This window comes from Lathyrus oleraceus, chromosome 4, assembly GCF_024323335.1.
Source record: "Lathyrus oleraceus cultivar Zhongwan6 chromosome 4, CAAS_Psat_ZW6_1.0, whole genome shotgun sequence".
NCBI classification, from domain to species: Eukaryota; Viridiplantae; Streptophyta; class Magnoliopsida; order Fabales; family Fabaceae; genus Lathyrus; species Lathyrus oleraceus.
In genome coordinates this window covers 373,575,153-373,590,590 of record NC_066582.1, presented here as the reverse complement: position 1 = coordinate 373,590,590, position 15,438 = coordinate 373,575,153, and the positions used below count along the sequence as shown (strand labels likewise).

Sequence of the window (15,438 nt, the reverse complement as noted above, 5' to 3'; positions counted from 1 at the left end):
TCCGTGTTGGTTGAACGTGGACACAAGCCATTGTATTCTTCTAATCCGTTCACCCTCTCCAATTTCTCCCTCTAACCAACTGTACAACGTCCGATTAAGACGTTCAAACATATTTGTGTTCCAAAGTCGAATCTGTACCGGAGCCACAACGGCAGAAAATATTACATCAGCACTTTGTTTTTGAATGTATGCAGACATTGTTGAAACAGGGAAAATTGAAATTGATGGTGGTTGAATTGTATTAGGAGATGAGTTTGAGTGAAAAATATTGCATCCAATGCGTGGTGTTTATAGAGACGGACAAAACATGTGGGCGCTTGAGGGATTGACGCCCACATGACCATCACATGCAGCCAGATGAATTAGCGCCCACACAACCAAATGCACCTAGGCGCCACTAGCATTGACGCCTCCTCATGAGGCCCAATGCAGGCGCCACTAGTATTGGCGCCTCCTCATGAGGAGCGCAATGCATGCGCCAATGCTAGTGGCGCCTCCTCGTGAGGAGCGAAATGCATGCGCCAATGCTATTGACGCCTCCTCTTTATGCATTGGGGGTGCCCCAGTTCATCTGACGCATCCTCTACCAAACCTGGTTATTTTGATAATTTTTTTAAATAATTAGTTATTTTGAAAAAAAAATAAAAATAATTATTATTTTGAAAAAAAATTCCAAACTTTTACCTACTTCCTCTTTAAGAACACCCATATTAATCCTATTTGAATCTGCTCAAACTTCAACAAAATTCAAGAAACCGATATCCTGAATATCACAAAACTCCCAATATCTTTATATCTGAGTACAATTATCGTACTATGTAATCAAGCTTCATGTTAATCCTATTCATAGAGGATATGAACTCTACTATTTTCATTAACTTGTGCCATAAGACAATGATTCAATTAGTAAAAAATATGAGCATACAAAAGTATATAGACAATCATGAATATGGTATCTATCGGTTATATATAACTGTCAATATTCTACATATCAAATATCATAACATAACCACCACAACTGTAATTAAAAACCTTACTTATATGATAACAAGATGTGCATAAAGTAAACCAGGGTGTTACAATTTGATTACATTACATGTTTTAACTGAACCAAAATAAAAAACATAACGAACAGGCTTTTCCTTTCTGTTTTACAGGTAAACCGAATGCTAAATTAAGCCGATAAATAAGAGACTCGTCTGTCATCATTCATTAACTATGAAAATATGGAATACACAAAAATGCTCATCACCAATTCACCACCACTATCACTAATTACTACCACAATAACTAATAACTAACATGTGCTTGTGATCAAAACCATAAACATATCCAACCAAGCCAACAACATATAAACAATTTCATCAATTACACCATATCTTGATAAAAACAAAAAATTGCCATTTAGATCTATGAAACACTGGCACATATATAGACACGACACACAGGACTAGTTGAATAATGCGGTAATGCGGAATACCAAACACACACCTTCAATCTGAAGTGCCAATGCTACATAGTCATGATCAATCATCATCATCATGATCACTCTCATCACTGAAATACCCAGCTTTCTTCCCTTTCTTCTTCGTCTTGTTGTTGTCCAAACCTTCATCATCATTTCTGTTTCTCCCCAACAACCTTTCACCCGCTTCATCATCCACAACAGAAGCCCAATTATCGTCAAACTGCTCCGCAGCAATCTGACCACCCTCCTCCTCCTCCTCATCACCTTCCTCCTCCCCATCCTTATCCCTCAGCCCACTAAATCCCCATCGCGGCTTCTTAGGCTGAGGCCGCGGCCTCGGCCCCAACTGATTCTTAGGACACTCATACGACAAATGACCATGCCCCCCACACTCATAACACAAAGCAGTCTCAGTATTGTACACGCGCTTCCGAATAAACTCCGGAGCACGTCCATTATCAGCAGCAATAGAAGCAGTTAGAGTCCTTCCATTGAGAATCTTCTTATTCATCTCCGCCACGGTGCGTTGGGCGTCATTACGAGAAACAAATTGGACAAACGCGACACCGCGGCTTAGCCGCGTGTGACGGTCTTTGAGAACGGTTACACGCGCGATGCGGCCGAAAGTAGAGAAGAGCGTATGGAGATCGGAGTTTGTTAGGGAGTAATCTAGATTAGAAACGTATAGCGTCGATTTTGATGGTGCTAAGGGTTCACCTGTTCCTCCTATTGATGATCCTTTGTTGTTCGGTTTTGATTGGGGTTGATTACTGGATGTGGTGCCGGTGGTGGTGTTGGGGGTTGAGTACGAAGCGCAGTAGCAGTAGTAGAAAACGTCGTCGTCTTCATCGCTGTCGTTGTGTTTTCGTTTGGGTTTCTTCTTGCTTGACATTTTTTTCGGTTCAGGTTTTTTGTTTCCGGCAACGGCGTTCGGTTTCCGGCGACGGAATTAGTTCTCTGATGCTTCTTTAATCTATAGAGGAAATCTGAGAGTGGAGAGATTCTATAATGCATTTGAGAAACCCTAGAGAAGTGAAGCGAAACTCCAAGCGGATCTGGACATGGATCCGGATATTTTGGATTGGTTTTATATATGGTTTTATCCATTCTTATTTTTTTATAAGCAGTACTATCCATATGTAAATGGACAACTTGCTCACCGCCAGAGTACTTGTAAAGATAGCATAAAACTAAAAATTATTATGTTTTAATATTTTTTTATTTAATTGGTCAGCCACCCATCTGCATATATAAATTTTAATAATTTTTTGTTAGTATGATGCTAGATTTTTTAAGACAAAAATTTCTAGTTCGTTAGATATACAATTTTATTATATTATTTTAGATTATATTTTAATATCTTAAGATAAATAAAGTTATTGAAATTTAGCAAAAATAGAATAGAGTGAAATAGAAATTTTATTACTTTATTATTTGAATAATTAGCGATAAAAACAAAGTAAGTTTTTGATTCTGCTCATATAAAAGAGAAACAATAATGATGGAAAGTGATGAAAATTTTCATTCTGCTCATATTAAAGGAAACAATACTCGTAGAAAGTGATCAATACTAGTAGAAAGTGATGTAATTTTTTATTCCTTATATCTAAGGGAAACAATGCTAATGAAAAGTGATGAAATGAAATAAAATAGAATAATAAAATTTTATTATACTGGATCTGATTTTAATTAACTCAAACAATGTAATCTTATTCTATTTGATCTCATATCACTTCATATCATCTCATTGCATCAACTTAAGCAAAACCTTAGTCTAATAACTTCAGTTTCACAACATTTAAAAACTCTTATGTAGAATTCCCCAGAATTGAAGAGGACTCATCTCTTACTAGAAACTCAACAATTAATTTGTTTTCAAAAGTAATGCTTTATTTATACGCTTAGATTATGTTTGGACATCTTAAAATGAAGATATAAGAATAAAAATGAACATAGTGAATCAACAAAATTAGAAGTACATACGATTAAAATGCATCAAAATCGATGACATCTTTTTAAATTTATTGAACTTTTCGCATTAGACTTTTTTCTATTGTATTATTTTTCAACATCATTTAATTTCTAGAACTCATGCATCCTATCCAAAAAAGCAAAGTTCTCACTCAGATGTTTCTTCCTTAAGACGTTCTCTCCATTCTACGAATGTTGGTGGTAGAGGACACCCTCGTTTCAAATAAGCTTGTATAAAATGCATCTTAGTAGCAATCTGTCTAATCAAGATAACCCGTCCATTTAAATTATTTGGAGGGCAACTTAGCAGAGGGAAAACGATTTACGAAAAACTATGTCTTGTAAACTAAACTAAAACTCAGTCATATACATTTGATATAAGATGACTCATTTCAGAAAAATTCATCCACTTTATTGTCGTTGTGGGGACACCAATTTTACTAAGAATCAAAGGATTTTGAATAGCTTGTATTTGTGCATTAGTCATATAGAGTCGCATGTAATTGTCGGACCTCAAAAAAAGATGATAATGCGATCCCTCGCGATAGGACGCGGAAAAAAAATGTTGTTCGAAACAAAGTCGCCACCGAACTTTATTTATTCCAATGAAGGAATAGGAAAATATCGAGAAAACCTTTAGAAATAAGAATAATGGTCGTCGCAACCATATTCGGGTTCGGGAGTCGATTACGCAAGGGGAAGGTATTAGCACCCCTCACGTCCGTTGTACTCAACGGGAACCTTTTAGTCTGATTTTGCTATTTGACTGTTAATTGACTATTTATCTGCTTGCTTCAAGTAATTAGAATTGATGATAGATGTTGATGAAGACCACAGGATGGGGGAAATGGGAGGTTTTTTATTAGTGTGCTCGCGAAGATACAGCAATCTCCTGCCTACGTATCCTTATGGTGCAATAAGGAAATATGAGCATTCGTAGTTCGGGCTACTACGAATATTGGTTGTGTTTTGTTTTAATGAACGACTGTGTAGGTCGGCGTTCTAACGGCTAAACACTGGCTTGTCTACTCTCGGTGGAGGCTCTAGCACTTGTTTGTTGTGCGCATTAGAATGGATTGACAGTGTTCTTTTTAAAAGGGTTTTGGTCACGCGGGGGTGACGAGTTGAATTGACGTGTTTGGATTTGATTGGTTTCGATCGCTCGAGGGCGAGAAGTTAGGTTTGATTTGTTGATGATTTGAGGAACGACGAAAGATTGAGCAATATGGTGTACACCAATCGTTCAATTCTTTCGAGGAATAATAAGGAGTGCGCCTTCTATTCCCTTTTCGTTCGAATTGTTTTGAATGTTTGTTTGTGGATGTTGAATACGCACGGTAGTGAGGCGTACGCCTCCTACTTGCTTATTCAAAGAATAACGAGGCGTACGCCACCTATTCCCTTATCCAAGTTTATTTAACGTGTTTTAGTCGGAAGTCGATAATTTGTGCAATATGGCGTACGCCAATTATCCAAATAATCGAGAGACGGTGAGGCGTACGCCTCCCATCTTTTATCACCCGAGGTTTAAATTGTAAAAAGATATGTTTAGATATTGTATTCAATTTATGAAGATAGCTTGAATTTTGGGTTGGTAGGTTTGGATTTGTCGATGATTTGAGCAAGGTGGCGTACGCCAATTATTCAAATAATCAAGGAGTGGTGAGGCGTACGCCTCCCATTCTCTATTGAAGTTGTATAGTTTATTTTGTAAAATTGGGTTTGATATAAGAGGTGATTTGAGTTTATTCGATTGTGTTTTAAGTTTGATGACAAAAACTCGAGCAATGTGGCGTACGCCAATTATTCGAATAATCGAAAGATAGTGAGGCGTACGCCTCCTATCCTCTTTATTATCATAAATTTAGAATTAAATGTTTTAGAATTTGTAGTTGATTTGGAAAATGATTTGAATATGATGGTTGAAGTTTAGAAATAATTTGAATTTAGAACCTATGTTTGATTTGAAAAATTGATTTGAAATTTTATGATTATTACGGTTTTAATTGAATGACGAAAATCCGAGCAATATGGCGTACGCCAATTATTCGAATAATCGAGAGATAATGAAGCGGATGCTCACTATTCTCCTTTTCATTCAAAGATTAATTATTAAAAATAAAACTTTTAGAATTTATAATTAATTGGTGGAGTGATTTTAATTTTATGGAGTTTTAGGGTTTTAAATGAATGACGAAAATCCGAGCAATATGGCGTACGCCAATTGTTCGAATAGTCGAGAGATAGTGAAGCGGAGGCTTACTATTCTCCTTTTCATTCAAAATTAAATTAAATAATTTTTAAGAGAATACTATTTAAATACGGTGAATTTGAATTTATTTAGAATTAATATACTTTTGGGAAAGACTATTTGGTATTGGACCGACGTCAAACTTATTTATTAGAAAATAAAGTAAATTATTTGTTGAGGTTAACCATTAATCCACCATTTAACTAATTATAATATTATAACAAGATAAAAAGAAGAGTTGAAAATAGTAATCGAAACCGAACTAATAAATATTTCTAATATTAGTGTTATCTTAATTTTAATTAAAACAATCAAGAATAGCTCATAAACCAAGTAGACCAAATTGGAATGTTTGGGAAATAAATAAAAAGTTAGGCCCTAAACATTGGATCAAAGAAGGCCCAAGGGACTTAAAGTAGTGTTATTTTCGGGATGGGCCAAAGGCCCAAAATCCTCTCCTACTCAGCCAAGTGGTACCACCGAGAAGAGAAAAGGTTGGCCTCGGTTTACCTACCGCCACGCGCATCATTGTTCATTGATAACATCATAAAGATTTTGGGAACATAATCTGACAGCACCCAAGTATCTATCATCAATAACATTAATTTACTCTTAATAATATTTTAAAAGAAGAAACAATCACCCCTTAAAGCAAAGAAATAAATCAAAATAATTTTGTCTCTCTCTCTTAAAACGACTCTTCATTCTTTCTGGAAAATATCCTCTCCCTATTAAATTGTGTGCATGGTCCCAATCCAAAACTGCAGAGAGAGAAAAAAATTTGAAAGGAAACCGATGAACACCCTTCGGTGTTCATCCTCAAACAAACCAGGACTCGAACATGAAGTTCAAAACTTCCAACGTGACAAACGACCACAATCCCCTCAAACCTCCAAATCCTCGACGGGATCTAGAAAACAGTAGCGAATCGGAACCTCAAAGGAAAACCTAATCTTAGCTTCTAACCCGTTTTCTATATCACAATCAACAGCAGAAATTAACGAGTCAAAATACAAGGTCAAAGCACTTTAAAGCAAAATAAAAGGGAAAGATTCCGCCGGAGCATCGTAGCCCCGACGAAGACCTGACGGCCATGATTACCTTCGGTGAGTATGTATGACGTTGTCCCTCTTCTTTTGCTTGTTGTTTCAAGTTTCTTCCTTTTCTTTCTATCCTTCTGTATCCACTCCTTGTTTTCTGTCTGATTCTGACTTTCTCCTCTAATTGATTGTCATTTCCTTTTGCACGCGATTATGGCGTTTAAACCAATCCCGTCTTTAATTGATGATTCATAATGCAATGGTCCTGCCGCTATAGCTAAACCTTATGTCCCAAAAAGGTGAATCTTTAAATGTATCCTTATTTCCAAGTGTAGGCTAAGAGATACTCTCAACTGTGTTTAGCATGTTAGTTTTCTCGATTGTTTAACATCTCTGCTACCGACCAAATCCCTATCCAGTTATTAACATCAACATTCTGGAACTGAATCATCTGTCTTGGAGTTGTTAACCATCCTGCCATTGAAGGACAATCATGTTGCCAAGGTCTGCAACATGGCCTGCTGTGGGAGGAATACTCTGAACTTGCGTCTGTAGCCGTTTTTTGTTTTTTTGGGTGTGACGGCTTGTTTTTGCTGTTTTGCCGTTCGGCAGCTTGTGACAGTTTTTCTTCTTTTGATCATAATCTCTTTGGGAAAATCCTTACTCATTGTTTCTTTGAATCCTGCAGGTTTCACTCATGATACCAAGTTTACTGCTTCTGGAAGTGTTTTGGTGAAGAGAGTGCATGGAGTTGTCGTGGTCAACTGTCATGATGTTTTAAGCTTATATACTTTTTTATTGTAATGTCCTCAAGTCTTTAGATCATAGGCCATGGCTGTGTGTAAATCATGAGGTCTACCAATATAACTGTAAACTATGCCCCTTACAAAATTTATTCTCAGAAGGATCGTGCCCATATGGAAAAAGAATGGTTTTGTACATCTAAATTTGTATTTTTTGATCAAAAGTAACATTATTATGAAGTCCATAGAAAACTGTTTCATTTTCTTTCTTATAGGAATTAAAAGACATTGAATCTAAATCCTCAGGAAATTTTCTCAAGTCAGGACCAGGAAATGCAAATCCTAGGCCATCCGTTAAATAGCTCTTTAGACGTGGCCCGAGATGAGTAGAAAAAAATGCTCATTTAATAAGAATGCTCGCCATGAGACGTGATGGACCATAATAATGCACCAATCTTGTAGGTCGGCCAAAAGGACTTGTTGATATGAATCAATTTCTACTTCTGAACCAAATGATGCTTTTTATAATCTTGAATTAATGAGACGTGAGCCTTCGAGGCAACCTATGCATGGAGTAGATGATGTCATTGACTACAATGACATGTACCATGCTCAATGAATGAATAACAATAATATGCATCTTAATCCAGTGATCCACTTAATAAACAAAAGCTTCTTTGTGATTATTCTAATCAGTTGATTATAGTGGATTAAATCTGTGTGTATAAGGTGAAATCACTTTGGAGGGTGGACTATAGTAGCTTTGAGTTTCAAGCGGACGATAATAAAATACTTGTGTTTTTATCTCTTTGTTATTAACTTTCAAATTCTGAGTTGTCACCAAAAAAAATTCTATCAATGAAAGCCCTAATCGTCACCAAAAATATATAATATATTTTATATTTTAAAGAATTTAAATTTCAAATTCGGAATTTATTACCATCAATTACATCTAAAATTATTAGATTACTTTTCACAATATAAATTCATAATTTAAAAAACAAATACTTTTAAAATTACTGACTTAAATTTATTTATTTATCTTCTATTTTACTAATATTTTGGTTCGCTATTGAACAACGCTGCATTATTTTTAGTTTTCAAAACTTTACTTTCATTAGAGAGGTATTTCATTTCAAAATTATTTTGCCAAACAAAATTTATCTCAAAATAAACATCATTTTACTTTTTCAATATCAATTTCTTTCAGAATGCCATTAAATAATTAAAACTTCTTTGAAGTCATTATTCTCCTATACATTTATGACAATTTATAAAAACCTTAAACTATTCTTATTTTAGGATGGAATGAGTAAGCAATCAATAGACATTTATGAACTAATAAAATATATCATTGTTTTTATAATTAATTTTATTTTTTATTTTATTTGTATTAAAACATTACAAATATATTAAAACAAACTTTTAGAATTTTTTTTCAAAATAACCATTATTTTCAAAAATAATTCCAAAATAACCAATTATTCAAAAATATTACCAAAATAATCAGGTTTGATAGAGGATGCGGCAATACTTGACCATCATAACTCATAGCCTTCAGGAATACTTGAGCTTTCTCCATCAATACCTTAGCCAGAATACCCTTAACTCCACTCCTTGTTTCTAGGACAATGTCTGATTTCTTTAAATGTAAAGCTGCAGCAATGACTTCAGGTTTAGGCTCTTTTTCCATGCTTGTGAAAGGTTTCTGATCAAGAATAGGTATACCCAGAAGCTTGGAGAACTCTTCCATTGTAGGAACCAGCTGATAGTCGGGAAATGTGAAGCAATGATGTTTAGGGTCAAAGAACTGAAACAGGACACTCATCATGTCTTCATTGAACCCTGAAGTGGCTATATTCAGTAGGTGACCATGCCTCTTGATGAACTGGGAGTTTTCAGAAACTTGAGAGACCAATTCCTTAAGCTTAGGAGGTATTCCTACAAAGTTGATCCGGATAGTATTCCTACGAGCAGAAGCCATGACCTGCAACAAAGAACAAAGATAAATCCTTTGGTCCTTGAAATGGTTAGTGAAAATGCTATGCTTATGATGCATGATGATGCTATGATGTTATGCTCAATCACAGACATGTGGCACACACAAACAAGTCACACAATAGCCCTAGGTTAGAAGGCTTGCATGAGGTTTAAAGGTAAGTACCCTCCCCTGAAGTTCAGTTGATTCATCCTGTCCTACAAAAGTAACCAGGTTCTAAGGGATCTCAAAATCATTGATCCTTCACAAGGGTGGTTGTTCAGTAGGCAACTTACTTGCCAACCAAAACCCTCCAAGTTTAGGATCTCAATGAGTGTAGTATCGAGTATCAACCAACTTCAGTCTTCACCAAAGCCGGTTATGTCACTACTTTCTAAAGGCCAAGATGGGATGACTAGGGTTCTAAAAGTCAGTTAGTGTATTGACAACATATGGCAGCCTCATATTATCCTCAACTTGCTTAAGGAACATAAGCACCAACCAAGAAGTCACACTAACTATGGCCACCAGATCAACCATATCGATATACGCCGTATAGTTTCCTTGGTCTATTGCCATTTACCTAAGGTACACTAGATCCGGGTTAGGGTCTTTCACACATAAGAGCACCCAACAGATAAGTATAAAGCAAACAAGGCAAACAATTTTAAAGTGATCTAATTCCTAAGGGTACCCCTCTTTTATTAGATCCCCAGCAGAGTCGCCAGTTCTGTAACACGGTGGGAGAACTGACTTTAGTTAAATGTGTCGGATAGCAAGAGTCGCCACCGACTTTTATTTTATCCAAAAGGAAAGGACATAAAAGAACAGGAAAGACCTTAAAAAGATTTTGAGTTCGGGGGGTAGGTTATACAAAGGGAAGGTATTAGCACCCTTTATATCCATGGTTATCCATGGGCTCTTAGTTACTTAGCTCACTTTGTTTGTTTGCAAGAGTGTAGTGTGTGATTAGAAAAATTTCTTTAAGTACTTTGTAATGACCCTCGTATGGGTGTATACAAAGCCTAGTTTAGAAATTGTGAGGTGTAAAAGTAATTTTGAAAAGTGTGAGCAAGTAACTATGAGATACCTACCCTAGATTAAGTCTTTCGTGTTCTCGTATATTCTTTCAATGGTAAGATTGTCCCTATTATTAAGGAATAGGTAGTCATTACCTTGGATGTGTTTAAGGGACGGGCGTAGGATCATCGTATGGTCAATGAAGGCAACATAAGGGGTGTCTTTAGCAACTCGTAGGGACTATCATCATCTTTACCGAAGGGACAAGATCATTATATCGTAGGCAACCTCGTAGGGACTTGATCTTTTAAGTTTATAGGGACTTGATGATTTTTCTGTTTGAAGGGACTTTGCTTAAGACACCCCTATTTTCGAGGGACCTGACCATTTAAAGAAGGCAACCAAGAGGAATACCCTAGGAAGTACAGATTGCGATCAAAGATCGACTTACGTGTGTGAGTGTTATTTTTCAGATATTTGTCTTGAATTTAATTTTCTAAGTTCAATTATTTACAGTTAGTTTTTTTTGCACTCCCTAAATTACTAACCACGCAATAAATATTTACAAAAATAAAAGCAAGAAAAATAAATTCCTAAACTATTACATGGCTATGGGACAGATACATAATAATCAGGCGAGAAAGAATAAATTTACAACCTATACATTTGTTCCTAATATTATAAATAAAACAAAATTAAAATAAGGAAAATAATGAAGCAAAAATAGAATAGATAAAAGAAAATAATAATAAAATAATAAATAAACAATGGTAATAAAGCAATAATAAAATAACAATAATAATAAAGTGATAATAAAAAGGTTAGAATTTTAAAAGAAATTATTTTAGTTTAAACAAGTTAGACTTTTTTTTAGAAGCTATTAGAAAAATATGAGTTTAAAATAAATTAGTAATAATAAAAGAATTTAAAATACATTAATGTACAAATTACAAAATAAAAGAGTTATATGAAAAAATATTAAGTTAGTTATTTACAAAATAAATAAAGATTATAGAAAATATAAAATTATTAGATTAATAGGTTTATTATTATTATTCAATTAGAAAAATGGACAATTAGATTTTATTTACAAAATATATAAGGATTTATTATTATAAGTAAGTAATAAAAAAAAGTTATTAAAATAGTTAGTATTTATTATTTATTTACAAAAAAATATAAAGGTTATAGAAAAAATATTAAATAATTAATTTAGTAGGTTTTCACGCCCTACATTACTAAACCACGCAGTTAATATAGGATCAAGGGCAGGAATTTAAATGGCAGAAAAATAAAACCCTAATTATTACAACGCTTTGGTGCAGTTACATAATAAAGATGGCGAAAAGTAAAACTGAAAATATTACAAGTTAAAACTTAAAATATTACAAGGGCGAAGCAGTTATAGTGTATGAATAACATAAAAATGAGTGAAAATAGGAAATAATAATAAGGTTTGTTAAGGTTTAAGAAAAGGTTTATGGTTTAGAGGAAACAACACGGTTAAAGTTTTAGGTTTGAAATTTAGAGTTTGTTGCGAAATTGTCAGGGTTTAGAAAAAATCAGGGTAGTTAGTTATGAAAAAAAATGTGCAGATCTAAATATATGTATATAAAAAAACAAAAAAATATGAATTAAAAAACAACGGCGTCGCTAGCGCAAAATTGTGATCATCGCAACTGGATCGGATAACACAAATGTCACGCCTCATACACGTATATGTGAAAACGGCGTATTGACACGATCCGATCCGAAAACATAATCAAATTATAACATAAAATAGAAATATATATATACTAGTTACATATATGAACATGTATTTGAAACACAGTAACAAATATATCAACAAAATAGATAAATTATATATCATATATAAACTATTACCAAACTGTTTGTACGATAGTATAGATCAGCCACTCTCAGTTTCTCTTTTTTGTTCTGTCTTTCTGCCTCTCTCTATCAGTCATGCTAGTAAATATATATAGGAACAAATTAGGTTAATGATAATGGGCCTAAGTTTATTTTGAAACCCAATATTAAATTAAAAACTGAATAAAGTTAAATAATTAAAATAGTTAAAATTAAAATAAAAACTAATTAACCTATTTATTTATTCTAGACCCAATAAAAAAATAAATAGACTCAAAAAAAATAAAAGTGGGGCACCAAAATGCTCGAAAAAAATAAAATGAACACGTCAAAATAATCAGCGCGAAATAAATGACTCGGAAAAATAGAGCGTTTGGTCGGATTTTGCAATAAAAATTATGACCGTTTAAACTGCTCAGACTGATCAACATATGACCAAAAATAGTCGTAAAAATATTTTTAGCGTGTCAAATTAAACCATGTGAACCGCAGATTAATGTTACCGACATTTGCAAACTTAAACTTGACATTTTTTGTTGACTAATTTTAGGCACAATTAAAAAGTTAATTTGACCAGTCTGTTTGTAAATTCCGAGAAATTATTCCGGCTAATATTAAGACAGAAAAAAATGTTATGCTATGAAGATGATGCAAATGAATGTGAAACGAAAAATTGGTTAGAGTTAAAAGTAGAGGGTAAATTTTGGGGTGCAACAGCTGCCCCTGTTCAATTTTCTGAAACCTGAGGAGTTAGATTGGCCTGTGTGCCATTCGTGACTTGGAAGGTTGAAGGGGATTGAACACAAAAGCCCAAAAATTTGCACTCGCCGGTGCGTAAAGTAACACTGATGACTGGTTGTATATGCTTAAGTGGGCTTGAAGATGCCACTTGGGAGAACTGGAGATGGGCTTATAGATGCCATCCATAATATCAGGAGGTGATAATATCTTGATGTTGATACTAGATATCAGTACTAGGTCTTCGTATAGGCCGTCTCTGAATCGTATCTAAGAACATACTTTTAATTTAAGTGTCAGAACCAAATCTTCGTGGCGATTTCTTTCTGAATTAAGTATCAGCACTAGACCTTCGTATAGATCGTCTCTGAACTGTTTTTAATTGTTGAATAGACCAGTAGAAATAAATCTTCGTGATGATTATCTCTTCTGGAAATATCCTGGATTAGGGAATAGATCTTCGTATAGACCGTTTGCCTAATATCCAAGAACAAAAGAGTGTCAGGATGAAATCTCCTGAAAATATCCTGGACTAGGGAATAGATCTTCGTATAGACCGTTTTCCTAATATCCAAGAACAAAAGAGTGTCAGGATGAAATCTCCTGAAAATATCCTGGACTAGGGAATAGATCTTCGTATAGACCGTTTGCCTACTATCCAAGGACACCTTGAGTAATGATTAAGTATCAGCACTAGATCTTCGTATAGATCGTTTCTGACCTGTTGTGAATTGTTGATAGTATTTTATCTGTATATAACCATCCTGCAAGGAAAAGGTTAGTTTATGCAATATGTATGCATGCATGGCATGGTGCATCTAAGTAAATGTATTATGCACTTATGGATATGCTATGGTATGATGTAAATGATGTATGTATGAATCATGTGGCCTGAAGCGTCCGGATATCTTTGTATAACAACTGCTGGCTAGGGAAAATAAATCCCGATTCGTTGCTGAAGAATATGAGGAACTCGTTCTCGTCTTGTTTGATAGTATAGTATTTGTCATTTCCCGTATTCGTTCGTCGTACTTCTATTGAAGGAATAAGTTCCTGAGTATCCCGACTGAGGATAAAAGAGATGGACATAAATTCAAGGGGAGACGTAATTCGAAGCATCTATAAAGATAGATTTACTCTACTGGGGATTTGTAGTGGGGATGAACCGGCGAAGCTTCGTTGAATTACTACCCTCGTTCGTCCTTAGTAAATACTATTACTGCATTTTATGCATTTCTGGTGAACATCAATCGTATTCAAAAGCATACATACATTCAAACACAACCAATGGACGTTTTCGCTTATGTAAATAGAGTAAAAGTAAATCTGGATTCAAAGATGAAATTTTATTTATATCACAAAGTGACCTATACATATGCAAGTTTGTACAAGGAGACAGAAATCCTAGTAAGAGGAATTCGTCATAAATTTTTTATAAAACAAAGAAAACAGCTATGTGAAAAATGATCCTATTGAGTTTCAATTCTACTATTGCCATTATCTTCAAATATCTCATCTTCTGCTGTTGAGACAGAAACGATTGGATTGATCTTTATCTGTTTGAACTTGATTTAGGTAGCACCATCAGTTGAAGTTACATGAGTGATCCAAACGAGACATAGTCATACGCTTTAATCCCTAACTTTTGCCTGGATTGCCCTTTCAGGTTTTCAATCCACCGGGATACCCTTTTTTGTCCAAGCCGCCTTTTCAGGTTTTCGACTTGCCGGGTGTACATTTTTTTTATATATATCCCTAATTTTTGCCCGAACCCTTTTGGTTTGCTGGGATGCCCTTATTTTTGCCTAGGCCAGTCAACCTAGCGGGTCTCTTTTTATGCGTAGTATTTTTTAACTATGTCTGCGTTTACAGGCTGTGGAAAGTCTTCACCATCCATAGTAGTAAGCATCATGGCACCTCCTGAGAATACTCTTTTGACCACAAATGGTCCTTCATATGTAGGAGTCCACTTGCCCCTAGGATCACCCTGTGGTAGTATGATACGCTTGATTACCAAGTCACCAGCCTGATATACCTTTGGCTTAACCTTCTTATTGAAAGCTTTGATCATCCGTTTCTGGTACATCTGACCATGACAAACAGCTGCCAACCTCTTCTCATCAATCAAATTTATCTGGTCGAGTCGAGTCTGAATCCACTCATCCTCGTCTAAACCTGCCTCTTTCATGATTCTTAGAGAGGGAATCTGACCTTCCACTGGTAACACGACTTCCATTCCGTAGACCAAAGAGAAAGGAGTTGCCCCTGTCAAAGTGCACACTGAAGTGCGATAACCATGAAGAGCAAAGGGTAACATCTCATGCCAGTCTTTGTATGTTACTGTCATCTTTTGTATGATC

The 15,438-nt window shown here is 35.0% G+C and overlaps 1 protein-coding gene across 1 annotated transcript in view; it reads right to left on the bottom strand.

Annotated features, from left to right (window-relative positions):
• Window positions 1–1,526: 1,526 nt before the first annotated feature.
• The window catches only part of LOC127137560 (U11/U12 small nuclear ribonucleoprotein 31 kDa protein), a 68,131-nt gene continuing 54,219 nt past the window's right edge, over window positions 1,527–15,438 (bottom strand). The window contains exon 2 of the mRNA XM_051064018.1: window positions 1,527–2,185. Within this exon, the coding sequence (XP_050919975.1) occupies window positions 1,527–2,185 (659 nt within the window). The remainder of the gene's footprint in view (window positions 2,186–15,438) is intronic.